This window comes from Misgurnus anguillicaudatus, chromosome 2 (genome assembly GCF_027580225.2).
Source record: "Misgurnus anguillicaudatus chromosome 2, ASM2758022v2, whole genome shotgun sequence".
In the NCBI taxonomy this organism is placed as follows: Eukaryota; Metazoa; Chordata; class Actinopteri; order Cypriniformes; family Cobitidae; genus Misgurnus; species Misgurnus anguillicaudatus.
The window spans coordinates 29,199,345-29,213,582 of NC_073338.2; the positions used below are offsets into that span (position 1 = coordinate 29,199,345).

Sequence of the window (14,238 nt, forward strand, 5' to 3'; positions counted from 1 at the left end):
TAATTGCCAGCAGAGGCACAAGACTGTGAGTCATTTTGATGGCCTTCAGTTGGAACATAGTACTGTTGGGAGGGATTTGTGGCCATTAATCTAAGAGACTCACTTTGAATGCCAACCCACAAGAGAGAAATGTTGTACAAATGTTGGCCTGCAAAAGCCATTAAATCCACTCACATTTTCAACAACTGCAGAAAAAATCTTCAAAAGTATTGCTTGTTTAAAGCATCCTTTGTTAGTCAACATTTGAAGTGGATCAAAAGGGTTCATCAAAGTTGTACTAAGACAAGAAGGGTATTGGTTTTAAAACAGCGCTTTGATCCACTTCAAATGTTGACTAGGTTAAGGTTAAATGTACAGTAAATAACAGTTTGTGGTGGATATGTAAAGAATATTTTTTTTACCTAAAATGAATATCTAATATCTAATTGGCACTGTTAAGTAAAGCTTTTTACTAAACCACAATAAGTGACTTACAGCTGAATTCTGAAAATGAAAAATCCTTATGAAAATATATGCATTCAGCCAACTTAAATATAATTTTCATTGAGCGATATAAAGCAAACCTTTTTATTACAGATACAGTTTAGGATGTGTCTACTTTAGTTGGTTGTAATATTGGTAAATAACTTGCCATGTCTCAACAGTTTAGTAAATGAGAATCTTTCCCATGACTGTACAGATTTCTACCTTGTCTCATCTTTGTACTGAAAAAGTAAACCTTTGAAGCCAATCTAATTCCTTGCAATGTCACTAACAAACGTAAAACAGCACTGACATTAAGCACTGCATGACTGAAACAGATGTTTGTTGCTGAAAATAAATTAGGCTACACACCATTTTTAAAAATAATTATATGCCACACCTGCAAATATTTTTCAGGTATAAAAAAATAATAAAATAACAAAATGTCCAACCATATCAAAATATAGAGAAGATTTTACTTTCAAAGGCACTGCATTTTTCATGTTATAGGCTTTAAATAATAAAACAATATAATATATTATTTGAATTATTTCAAATTAAGACCAAATATACATTATTGTGGGTAATGTCCACAGTTAAAGTGTTAAACAGTGATACAGTGGAATTGCCCTCATCTGCTAAAAATATGTTTAAATAGCTGTAAAAATAGCATAAATCTAATTATGACAACGAAATCTTCACAAACCTTAACAAATACAAACTGCAGTTCATGTATTGCTTTTCAGATTATGTCAATCAGTACAGCTTTATAACTAATGACAGACTTTAAATTATTGATATATGTAACTGTAGCTAAAGTTGTACATTTTTTTTGTGATTTATTGTTTTCTACATAAAATCATCCTACATAATGTAAATAACATTTTGTCAAAATATAACCTCGATATCTTGAATACTGAGTAAGGTCATGTCAGAGATTGAAATCAATGTGAAATCAATGATTGATACACTTTGATGCTCCTAATCTCATAATTTGATTATGAGACTTTAGCCTGGATTTCACAGACAAGGTCACGTATTAAAGTGACACCCTTATTGCTAAAAAAATGACAACACGCTTTGGAAAAAGAAAATTATATCATTAATGGATAACCTAAACCTTCAGGACATATTTCTAATGTGAATGTCAAAAGGTTCCCTTTTGTTGTATTTGACGCTTCATTTTCAGTTCACTTATTTCTTTACATTGTAATGCAATTCCCTGCTGTGTAGCAATGCTGATGCTGAAAATTCCTTTGCTTACCAAGGAAGACTTTTAACACCCACATGAAATTCAATCATTCGTGTTAAAGGGAAATAAAATGGTCACTTAACAGCCTTCAAACTTCACTCTTCTGCCGCTGCTTCTGAAGGTGCAAACATGTCACAACAGTAAGTCTCGTGTTTTCACCATCTTAAAGACTGCTTCTGTATCTTTAAATGAAGTAAAATTTGGTTCATTATGCTCTTAAAACTTTTAAGATTTATTTTTTCATACAATTAATCAATCCTTCACAGGAATTTATGAAATACAGTGTTTTGGATGCATGCTTGCATTCTCTTGTTTGTGTATGTTTGCTGTTTGAGGGGGATCGTGGCGTACCCTGATGGTACAGTAAAGGACTCTTGTCACAACATGTTGCCTAATCATTTAGACATTCAGTCTCAGATCAGCAATCCTCTTAGTGTCTCTGTAAAGCATCAAATTCAGACCAGGTTAAAGCTTCAACGGTGAGAGGGAAATTTTGACTGCTGTTTCTTTATTTGTTTTTTATTAAAGCATTAAAAAAAACATATTTGTAATTACCACATATTTTTTACAAGTTGATTAGATTCCATTATTTAATAATTGAGACAAAAGTATTTGACATTTAAATGCTTTGCACTTTAATTATTGTGCATAATGGTTTACTTGCATCATTATACTTCACTTGTATAATTAGACCTACCATGGTGATTTCCTCGAAGATGAAAAGTTAATGCATGATTACATAGGCCTACACACAGTCGGATCAAATAAAGTTACATTAGGTTTGAAGAGGTCAACACTGGTCAACACGCATCTCTGTGTTTAACTCTTAGTAACCCTGCAGGTGCTGTAGAATGCCTCTGAATTCCAAGGCTTCATGTTACAGGCCCGAGAAGTGGGCAGAAAAACTCCAACAGAATGATTCACATCAACAAATACTGTCCAGTCCCGTGCCACCAACTGCTCTGACTTAGATGTATCTCAATGATGGACTTATTCGATTTCTTATTCATAATCATGGTTTGATTTTAAATAGTAGATGAAATAAAACAAGCAAATACTTTAGGCCTTTAGAGCTCCACTATGCTAGTGCACCATCAACATTGGCCGATATTCAGTTTTGCTGTTTTTTTTAACGTCGGGTTAAAGTGGAAAACTATTAACCTCCTCTACATGGCGGATATTTTTTATATCATTTAATATTCACATATTTCATATTTTTTCATGATGTCTTATATCAAATGAAAGCTCTCACTCTCAGGAATATGCACTGTAAAAAACACTTTGCTGCCTTAAAATTTTTTTGTTAAATCAACTCAGATTTACAAGTCATGTCAACAGAGATTCGTTGTCACAACTTATCAATTTAAGTTGACTTTTCTCAATTATATTTTATAAGTAATAACAACTCACCTGTAGTTATAACAACTCGTCTCTAGTCAAGATAAATAATAGTAAGTTAAAATGACTTGTAAATCCGAGTTGATTCAACAAAAAATTAAGGCAGCAAAGTATTTTTTACAGTATGGGAAAAAATTTTTGTTCTATTATCATCACATATCCCACAATCGTCAAATGAATAATGAGGTAAAAAATGGTCTTTTGTAAACGTACGTGAAACTTGAGCGTGAACTGCCTCAGATAGCCACAAATGCTACACCATCTTTTATACTCTAAAAAATGAGTCCATTCACAGCATTTTCTTTGGTTGTGTGCATGAATAATACCTTGCTATTTATTATATGTGCAAAACAAAATGAAGTATTTTTATATAAAAAAATTATTTTCACATCCTTCAGTAAAATAAGAATAACTTTTGAATTCGACATGCTAAAGAGATCATTCTTTTGGGTGTTTACTGTCTGCTGCTGCTAACAACCAGCACACAGAACCAGAGTTATTCACTTTCAAAGACAGTGTTTACAACATAAAAAAATTAAATTTGGTGTTTTATCATATGAAAAACAACATAAATAAGTTAACCTAAGCACAGAGGCTATTTTGCGGATTTCTGCCTGGAATTGGCCTACCCAATTTCAAAAGCTTCCCATACCCACATGCAGAGGGGTACATACAAAAAGTTTGATGTCATTTTACAGGAAACCCTTTGAAATTATATAAAACATTGTTGAAAGTGCTAAACATGGTTTTATGTGGTGTCAGTCTAATAATAAACACAAAATAAAAAGGCGCTTTTTGATGTTTTTTTCCCCAAAGTCTGTATTTGAAAGTGTATAACTCTGGCCCTTGGTTATCCAGCCACCTGCAGACAGTTTTGTTTGATTCCAGCAAATGTCAGCTTACAGAGGAAATTTTTTCTCTATCATAATCTATGCAAAAGTAATTCTATTCCAACTGAAGGGAGGAATAATACCCTTTTTGTATTCAATTTCTGCCTAAAAACATTTGAATTGTCCCCATAACCAGTGGAATAAATGCAATATCTTTATATCATTTTGCAGAAAACCCTTTGAAGTTACAGAAAAAGCTGCTGTTTGTGACAAATATTGTTAATGTGCAACCTCCTTGATTAAAATAAAACCCGATTCTGTGGATCATAAATTTTCATTTCAATTTTCAAATTATTTTCATAAATAATTATTAAAAAAATGTCATTGTTTTAGTTATTGGTAATTTCAGGAAATTCTGGGGAAATATACTGTTAAAATAAAATTAAATAATGTTAAATAAAATAAATTAAAATGTCTATAAACTCTGAAGTAAAACCAATACGTTGCAGACATTCACTCTTTAAATATTTTTTATTTCACATTTATTTCTACAATCATTTTTCTAATTCATCACTCATCTTGAACATGCACATAAAAATCTTTTATTTTTTAGTTTCTAACATCAGAACGCTTCCTAACCTTAAAACAAATGTGAAAGTTATAATTGTGAACAAAGCATTAGGACAAAGACCTAACACTAACCTAATAAATTATTTATATTAGACACTGAAACACAGGAAATGTGCCAGACAGACAGAACAAACAACAACACAGCATTATGACTATCCATTACATTATGATCAACCATCAGCCTCAAGCATTCAAAAGAAGTTGCTACAGTTTTAACTGCATGATACGAAGGGAGGGGTACATCAGGAACAAAGTAATGCTTTACTGACACTGGGACTAGACTGAAGAGTGAGGTAAACTGTCTGTATTGGCTCCAGGTAGTAACCTATATAGCTCAGGAGCACACAAACAAGATCACTTGTGGAAGACAAACAGGGGACATCCAAGCTTACAGATCATGAAGAACTTCAAGCACAGTGGCAATAGACCAGGCCTGTGTTTCACAACTAAAGGAACAATACTGCCCATTCTCATTAGTGAGCTCTGGCAGACCCTTCCAGGATGACCTGAGACAAAAAAAGATAAAGGATCTTTGATATTTTAAACTCTAATGGCATATTAACATTATGACATACTCTGCAGGTCAGATTATTATGGCTTACTGTATGTTAATCCTATACATTAAGTACAACATATTAAAGGGGACATTTTACAAGACTTTGAAGATGTAAAATAAATCTTTGGTGTCACCAGAATACATATTGTGCAGTGCAAAAATGTGCCGTTTTCGGGAGTGTCCTTTTAAATGCAAATGAGCTGATCTCTGCACTAAATGGCAGTGACGTGGTTGGATAGTAAAGATTAAGGGGTGGTATTATCCCCTTTCTGACATCACAAGGGGAGCCACATTTCAATGACCTTTTTTTTACATGCTTGCAGAGAATGGTTTACCAAAACTAAGTTACTGAGTTGATCTTTTTCACATTTTCTAGGTTGATAGAAGCACTGGGGACACAATCAAAGCACTTAAACATGGAAAAAGTCAGATTTTCATGATATGTGCCCTTTAACACAATTCTATTAACATTTAATTATATATAAAAATTTAGTTTACTGAATATTTAGTTTAATGAATATCATGCAAAACTGCACAAAAAATTGATAAAACATTTTTGTTTTACTTTAACTTAACAAATTAAGTTAAATAATGTCAACTTGTTTATAAGTTATATCATACAAGTCAAAAACTTAAAATAGTCAATTGATTTCCATAACCATTTGATTTAACTTGCATGCAGCATTCCAGCAGTTTTTTTACAGTGTGTGTACATCTCATTCGCTATCAGTACTAGGGCTGCATAACAACTAATCGTTGACAAAAATAAATAATATTATAGAATTATATTATATATGAATTCTTAATATATACAAATTTTATACATGCATGTGTGTGTATTTATATATACATAATTATTATACACTATACACACATCCATATGATGTAAACAAAAACTTTTATTCTGCAAACGATTAGTTGTGATGCAGCCCTATAGAGGGTATGCACATGACGTCACCGTCGACGAGAGGGACTGCGGTTACGCCCACTGAGTGGCAAAAGACAGAGCGGCAGCATTTGAGTACAGTGTGACATCGACGAAAACACAGTGAAAATGTGTCGAAATGGGAAAAAAGCTGTTGTGCGATAGACTGTACTAACAGATTAACAAGAATTCAGAGCTATCATTTTACAGACTGACTAAAAACACAGAAAGGAGAAGTAAATTGATCGTTCATGCCAACGTCGTCCACAGGTCGGTTGATAAGTTGTTAAGGTCACTATCAAGCAGAGGTTTTACTTTCTACTTAAACATATTTTTTCAAGTATTTGTATTTTATCATGTATTTTATGTAAACATACATTCCAAAGCATATTATCATAATTTTTACATTTAATAAATAATACGTTTTTGTTTTACAAAAAAGTAAAAGTACACAATTTTAATGTAATTAGGTATTAAATACATTTTAATATGCAATATTAAAGAATACACAGTATGATTATATCCTTTAGAATGTAGTGAAGTAACATTTTTCCCAATACAAACAACCTAATAAAGCAAAGATGCTTGGAAAATGTAACTAATGTAACCAAGTATTGTCCACCTCTGCTATCAAGTCTAACTAAATTCAATTTAAGCTGATAATTGAATTTAATTCAATTAAATTTAAGCTGCACCCACTACAAAAACCAGCCATTTTGTTGAACGTTTGCCACTCAACCGGGCGGGTTCTTGTGTGGTCAAAGTGAAGCATACCCTCTATCCAGTACATTTTGTTATATAGTATCCATTCCACATAATATCATCCACATTAAATTCTGTTTCTGAGCACATGTATACTAAACTTGTACATTTACCTTTCCATGTGGACGTAATGGCGAGAGAGGATGTTCTTCACCAATAACACAGTTTTTTCATAAGTGTCTTTACCAAGCTTCTTAGCAAAATAGATCTTGGCACGGAGGAAGTATCCGATCGGCCAAAGCCACTCCTAATGAGGTGAAATGAGAAACAAAATGAAAGATAAGAAATCTTTAAATCCTGTGAAGAAATTGTGCTGATGAAGAACTAAATATGATCTTACAGGGCCTTGGTGATAGTTGAAGCCTCTGGAGATGTTGTAGTTGTCATTGTCAAGCGAATTGTCATAAACTCCACAGTAAACCATGTCACTGTTTAAAACGATACACAGTCAAACACCACTGTCAATCTATTATAAATCAGGTAAGGTGACAAATCAACATGAAATCTTACTCTGGGTCTAAGGTTTTCATCCCAAGAGGTCCAAGCAGTTTCTCTTGTGCAACATTCAAGGCTTCCCAAGCTTTCTCCACCGTAAACAGCTCTGGAGCCTAGGAAGAGGAAATTTACCAATAACTTTGAATCCAAATTCATTAAAAGGGCAGTCTCGAGAGATCAACAATGATAGGCCAAACGTTGCGAGATTTAAACAACCAGAGGCACAGAAACAATTATCACCAAAGATGAATAAATCCAACTCTTCAACCCGTAATCACAAGCTCAGCTGTCGATCAAAATGACTTCTTACCACCACCATGGCAATGGTAAAGTTGGGTCTGAGCTGGTAGTCGCACCAGGGGCTGGAGGCTCCGCAGCTGTCTTTGTAAATGCCCCGCTTATGAACCAACTCAGGGTGCTTCTCGGCGGGGTCGTCCGGGTCCTGGGACACATAGAACCACTTCTCAAAGTTCTTCTGGATTTTTCTATCCCAGTCTTCATAGGACACAGACAGCTGCTTGCCTGCGTGTGTGATAAAACGTGACCTCAGTGACTCAGTAGTGTTCGATAAACACTAGTACATAAAATATACAAAGTGGACAATGAGCTCACCATCTCTGTTCACGTTCAGGGTTTTGTATGGAAACAGCCCTTGTTTGTTTAGCTCCACCAGCCAGCGTAAGGTAGACTTACACAGACCAACTATTTCCACGGCTGAACCATCCCTGCATGAGGAATAAAAAAAATACATTGAGTGATTACAACGGCGAAAGGGCATCCAAGACAGATATAAACATAAACAGTGTCTCATAAATATGATATATAAGAGATTTCAGAGCGTGCCTGGGAGTAGCTGGGATGCCTTTGTTGCGGGCTCTCTCACTCTCTCCCATTTTGTCCATCCAGGTTCCACAGTTGAATCGATTTCCACCGTACACAAAGCCAGTGTCAGGGTTCACCTTGGCCACTATATCAAAACCTGAGAAGATTTGGGATACAGATTCAACAAAAAATCCAGACATTATATGGTCAACATGTTTTAACAAATTTCCGTTAAAACAAATTTTTGTTACGGATCTCCTCATTTTTCCGTGTCCGTACCACAGACATTCTTTTCCGTTTCAGTTTCACGTATTGGTTACTCAATTATTTTTCTTATTTTTAAACCATTGTCGCTTGGGTTTGGGGTTAGATTTGGGGTTTAGGTTAGGATGTCACTTTAACTATTGGTTTATACTAGGGCTGTCAAAATTAATGCGTTAATGCCAATTCATTTTAACGCCACTAATTTTACGTATTTTACGTATTACGTGATTAACGCAACACCCTTGGTCCAGCCTATAGTTGGGTATATTAGGACGCAGCCTTACTGTGACCCGTGCTGTCTTAAAAATAAGAACATTAAGCTCTCGTCTAGCAAATACAATCCTCTAAATAGTTATTAAACATCTAAAAATATTTATTTGTATGTTTTATGAGAGGTGTACAGTCATAAATGATCTAATGCAAAGATGGGTCTCCATCCGCATATTTTGGTTTCGCTTTTAAAGCATGTAGAAATGTAAAAATAAATTGCAGGACTTGCTTGATGTTAAAAGGGTTATTAAGAGCGACAAGCGACAAGACTCAAAAACGATCTTCCTCGCATGCAAACAGAGGCACAAGTGCGCGACCCGATATGTAGACATCTACACAAAATTACAGTTTTAAAAATATCTGTTTTGACAAGAATTCATGCAGGTAGGACCTACAATCTGTTATATCTGAAGTGAATGTTTGGTTAACTGTGGAGTTAACTCATGAAATCATGCGATTAATCTAGATTAAATATTTTAATCTATTGACAGCCCTAGTTTATAAAAATTTTTTTCAGATTTTTAAACAACTGTCGCCTGGCGTTAGGGTTAGGGCGCACTCACATTATCCAAACCAAACCAAACCCCAGCGCGATTGTCACCCCTCCCATACTCACCCAGATGCAATCACTCACACTGTACTTTTATTGATCCGAGCCCGGGCGCACTTTCGTCATAAAGATGCAATTGTTTTGAAAAAAAAAACAGGAAGTAAAGCGCTCTCTTAACACTTGAACCCACCGTAATGATAAGTCTGTGTTTTTTATTCGGAGTCGTTTGGTGCGCGATTACAGACAGCCCTTTCACATGTCATCATATTGCTTAGTTGATCTGTCACGTGCGCAGCTCGGTTATTCACGTAACCCCGCTGCGCGCATCAAAAGGTTTTTACGGAGGCAGATGAAGGTGAGTGGTCGCACAACTGACGTCTTCACCTTTTGAATAGCGCTCAGACGCGATTGCACTCACACCACAGCCTTCTGCACCTGAGCCCAAGTGAGCTGCGCTCCAGCCCACCTCTGCAACCCGGCCGCGGCGCGATTAACCAGAGCGATCACACTTGTCAAACAAACCAGGCTTTGGGGGTCAAACGCGCCGGAGCGCGGTTTGGATAGTGTGAGTGCGCCCTTAGAGTTTGGGTGTGGGTTAGGACAGTGGTTTTCAAACTGGGGTCCGGGGCCCCAGGGGGGCCACGAGATGGTGCCAGGGGGGCCCCAGTTTTATGAGATTTTATAAAATACATTAATTTATCATGAATTCTGTGTAATTAAACCAAGAAATATAAGGCTACTAACCAACAGCACTACTTTGAATTATTTTTTATGTTTTGTTTAATTAAAATGTTACAAATTTTAGCACAAATTTGTCATAAATTTTCTTTGGGGGGCCGCGAAGAAATGCACTGTACACAAGGGGGGTCGCACCCTGAAAAAGTTTGAGAACCACTGGGTTAGGATGTCATTTTATGTAACAGAAAGTCGTTCTAACCCCAAACCCAAGCGACAATGGTAAGAAAATAGAAAAAACAATTGTGTAGCCAATACTTGAAACTGAAACGGAAAAGAAAATCTGTGGTATGGACACGAAAAAATGCGAAGATCTGTGATAATCACACGAATAAATGAGATAAATATTCTGTGACTATACCACGGAAATTCGTGATATCAGGTTGTCTATGGTGCAAGAAATTAAACTGTAGGCTTTACCTTCATCCCTCATGTTGCGGTCAATCTGTGGTCCAGCGTTCCTCTCTCTAAACTCCATACCCTGCAAGTGACGCTCCATTGCCTCGTGAATCACCTCAAGTAGCGGCTGCTCCTGTGACATTAGCAAATTTAACAGCTTTAAATATTTAATTGATAATTTTGGGAAAAAAGCAGACAATTTGACAATCCTCAAAGCACTATATAGAATATTAAGTTTATTATGGAGTGTAAATAAGTGGTTTACCACAGTCCCAGGCGGGAGGGGTTTAGAATCGTCTGTGGGGTACATCCTAGACACGGGGCATTGGAGAATGTCAGTCCCGTTGGGCACCATAGTACAATAGTCCTGAATGCACTGCAACCACCACCAAACGGCATCACGGCAATTGAAACGCGCACCCACACCCTCTCCTAGCAGGTTGGGGATCAGGCCGTGTCTCAGAGTACCAGCAAATGCAAGGATAATGTTCCTGTGAGGAGTTAGCCGGAAGAATGTTAGGGGTGAGGTGAAAATAAACTTGACAATGCATTGTGACTTATGTTGGGTTCACAACAGACGCGTTTGAGGTGTCAAATTCGTGTCTACCGCGCGTAGTTGGAAGCTTGAACATTATGAGTGTACTCGCTTCATTCTCACGTGAAAGCCGCGCATGAAATTCTAGTTATTGCGACATTCACGCGGAAATTCGTGTCATGGGAGGGGCTTCTGCTACTCCGCTCGCTTCCTGTAATTACGTCACTACTAGAGCAAGCTCCTCATTGGTTAACGCGGTGCATTTTTACGCCAAAGTTCTCATTTTTCAACTCGCGCTTAATTTGCGCTATTCGTGCGAACAAGATGCGCAAATGAGGCGGAATTGCGTCTACCGCGCTAAACGCCTCATTCACGTCAACGCGTCTTTACATTGACTTGACAATGAAATCCCTTGCGCTTGACGCCTCTACCGCGGCTGGTCTAAACGCAGCATTACAAAAAGTCAGAATCTTAATTTATAATAAGAAATTGGAATTGGATCATGACTCCCCGAATTGATATCAAATCAAATTGGGAGGTGTATAAAGGTGTCCGTCCACCCCTAAGTAACTTTCATCCGGGCATGCGACTGAATGTATGAATACCTGGCCTCCAGGTGTCGGCCGGTAACCAGCATAAGTCCCCTCAGAGCGATGAATGTGTCTCTGCCCCAGCAGCGGAAAATCCCAGCAGAGAAATGAGGCAGACCTATGGAAGTACGAAATCATCGGAAAGAATAAAAACAATGAGTTAAAAAATGGCTGAAGAGAAACATCCTTACATGTGACCTTAATTTAAACACACAACCCTTTAGCAATCCAGTGTCCACCAAACCATTAATTTACTCTGGTGGTCGGAGCAATTTCACTGTAATAATACTGATTGAAAAGTTACTGTTGAGGCAAACCTGCAGCCAGCGAGACACAACACTGCTCCTTCTGCTTCGTGACCTCGTTCATACGATAGGGCACATCGTTCAGGGATGGTGAGACAGGTGGAAGAGCTGGAAATCGACCTACGCCACACATTTGGACCGATCCGAGAGCCAGAAGCTTTACGAAAGTTGAGCCATTCTGTACAAAACTAACACACAGACAGAATCTTTAAATACCCCCCAATAATTAAACACTTAAGCAACCTATTTAATTCACATTCCTACTTAGTCTGTGAACGACTGTGTTGTTGAGTCGACTGTCACAATACGGTAGGAATCAGGATAGGCATTCAGTGTGTTGTCTTTAGACACCCACCTTGACATGTGTTTGAAAGTCACATCAAGGGCAGTGGTGTAGGCCCCTACCAAGATGGCATCGAAGTAACATGGGATGAGATAGCGAGGGATGTGCTTCAGGTATGCAAAAATAGCATGGAACCATTGACCCACCTAAAAAAAGTTCAAAGAAATCCAAAACCCTGCTTAATAAAAGTTAAACCTGGTTTATTTTGACTCAAATGTTTAAATGGAACATGTCGTAAAGTCTGACTTTCCTCAAAGGTCTTAAAGGAAAATATTTTTCAATATTTTACTATGTTCTTACTTTAACTAGATGAATTAATACATCGCTATCTTTTTTTAATGCATGCACTTAATCTTTGTACAGCACTTCATGAATGTGTTAGCATTTAGCCTAGCCCCATTCATTCCTTAGGATCCAAACAGAGATGAGTTTAGAAGCCACCAAACACTTCCATGTTTTCCCTATTGAAAGACTGTTACATATGAAAGAGTAGTTACACAAGTAAGTATGGTGGCACAAAATAAAAGGTGGCAAATTTTTATGCAGATAAAAAATGAGAACTATATTGTACGGCAGAAGAGCACTTAGTTTGCAGCGCTTCGACCTCAGGCGCAGTAAAATTGACGGAAGTTTGAGCGAGAGTGGGAGTAGTCAGAAGTGATGATGTTACTGCGCACCAGGTTGAAGTGCTCCAAACTAAGTGCTCTTCCACCATACAATATAGTTCTTATTGTTTATCCGATTTTTTAATCGCCACGTTTTATTTTGTGCCACCATACTTACTCGTGTAACTACTCATGTAAGAGTCTTTAAATAGATAAAACATGGAAGCTTTTGGTGGCTTCTAAATTCATTCCTGTTTGGATCCTAAGGAATGAATGGGGCTAGGCTAAATGCTAACACATTCACAATGCACTGTGCAAAGATTAAGTGCACGCATTGAAAAAAGATAGGGATGTATTCATTCGTCTAAGTTGAGGTAAGAACATAGTAAAATATTCAAAAACGGTGGTGTTTTCCTTTAATCCCAACTGAATCTGTAAAATGATTTGCTTTAAATAGCACCTATTTTGAGTTTTGATCACTTAACAAATTCACCTCTGTCAGAGTGCCACCACGGGACATCAGCCTGTTGCTCACGTAGTCAATCATCCAATCCCCCTGCCTCAGGTTGTCACAGAACGGGTGGCCAAGATCATTTTTGGGTCGAATATCTGCCATTACTGATATTAGCCCTGTGTGAGTGACACGAAACCAAAACAAACACAGGATGAAGTGAGTGGAGTATTAATACAAAGTATAATTTATAAAACGGGCAGTTTGGGTTCTTCATTCTGATTGGTTGAAACGCGTTCTAAGCCGTGATAAAATACCCTGGTAAACCCACAGTTCAGACGGCATTACCGAAGTATCACGGCGCCACTGTTGCTGCGTACTGATTTATGAAAATAAACACCAGAGTCTTTAATCATATTTTTAATTTGTCTACAATTGCACAATTATGGCGATATCCAGATAAATGTCAATAAATATTGTTGAGTCATCTCGGCAATAAAGATAAAACGCTCCCTGAGGAGTTTCTACCTCACATTCATATTTCCGCTATCCACTGGGTGGCGATCTTACCCAACTTAAACACTGACCTATTCACTCAACAGTAAAAACACCGTCGTGTAAGTTTTGATCAAGGCTCTGAATCTGATCTCTTACAAAAGTTCTTCACAAAAATTGAATTATCTCCACTTTTAGCTGAAAATTTGAGAGGTGATAAAAGAACAAATAAAGGTAGGATGAAACTTTTTGTTGTTTGAAAGCGGATGGTCTGTTCTTTCATTTGATATGTTTATTTAAAGAAGATAATTTTTCTGTAAGGCGTTAAACTAAAACTGGGTGGCAACTGAAAAAAAATAACACTGATGGGGAAAGTCGTGCTTTGCGTCGTGCCTAACAACGCCCCTTAGCTGTTATAAAATGCACTGGTAACCCACTGCTTCTTGGGGCTTATTGCTTTATTATAAAACGGTTAGTTCCAATCCTTGATTCTGATTGGTCAATAGGTGTGCTTTATTCACAATAAAACACTGCTATGACCGCTTCACCCAACGGTTCTATTTA

At 37.0% G+C, this 14,238-nt stretch overlaps 1 protein-coding gene across 4 annotated transcripts in view; it reads right to left on the bottom strand.

Moving 5' to 3' along the window:
• Positions 1-4,458: 4,458 nt before the first annotated feature.
• The window catches only part of agla (amylo-alpha-1, 6-glucosidase, 4-alpha-glucanotransferase a), a 30,141-nt gene continuing 20,361 nt past the window's right edge, over positions 4,459-14,238 (bottom strand). For all 4 annotated transcript variants that reach the window (XM_073876436.1, XM_073876447.1, XM_073876441.1 and 1 more), the window contains exons 22-34: positions 13,222-13,358; positions 12,136-12,269; positions 11,793-11,968; positions 11,491-11,593; positions 10,616-10,841; positions 10,372-10,483; positions 8,154-8,289; positions 7,923-8,035; positions 7,621-7,832; positions 7,326-7,423; positions 7,156-7,243; positions 6,929-7,062; positions 4,459-5,078 (exon numbers count right to left, since the gene is read on the bottom strand). In XM_073876436.1, the coding sequence (XP_073732537.1) occupies positions 4,961-5,078; positions 6,929-7,062; positions 7,156-7,243; positions 7,326-7,423; positions 7,621-7,832; positions 7,923-8,035; positions 8,154-8,289; positions 10,372-10,483; positions 10,616-10,841; positions 11,491-11,593; positions 11,793-11,968; positions 12,136-12,269; positions 13,222-13,358 (1,787 nt within the window). In that variant the 3' untranslated portion in view covers positions 4,459-4,960. The remainder of the gene's footprint in view (positions 5,079-6,928; positions 7,063-7,155; positions 7,244-7,325; positions 7,424-7,620; positions 7,833-7,922; positions 8,036-8,153; positions 8,290-10,371; positions 10,484-10,615; positions 10,842-11,490; positions 11,594-11,792; positions 11,969-12,135; positions 12,270-13,221; positions 13,359-14,238) is intronic.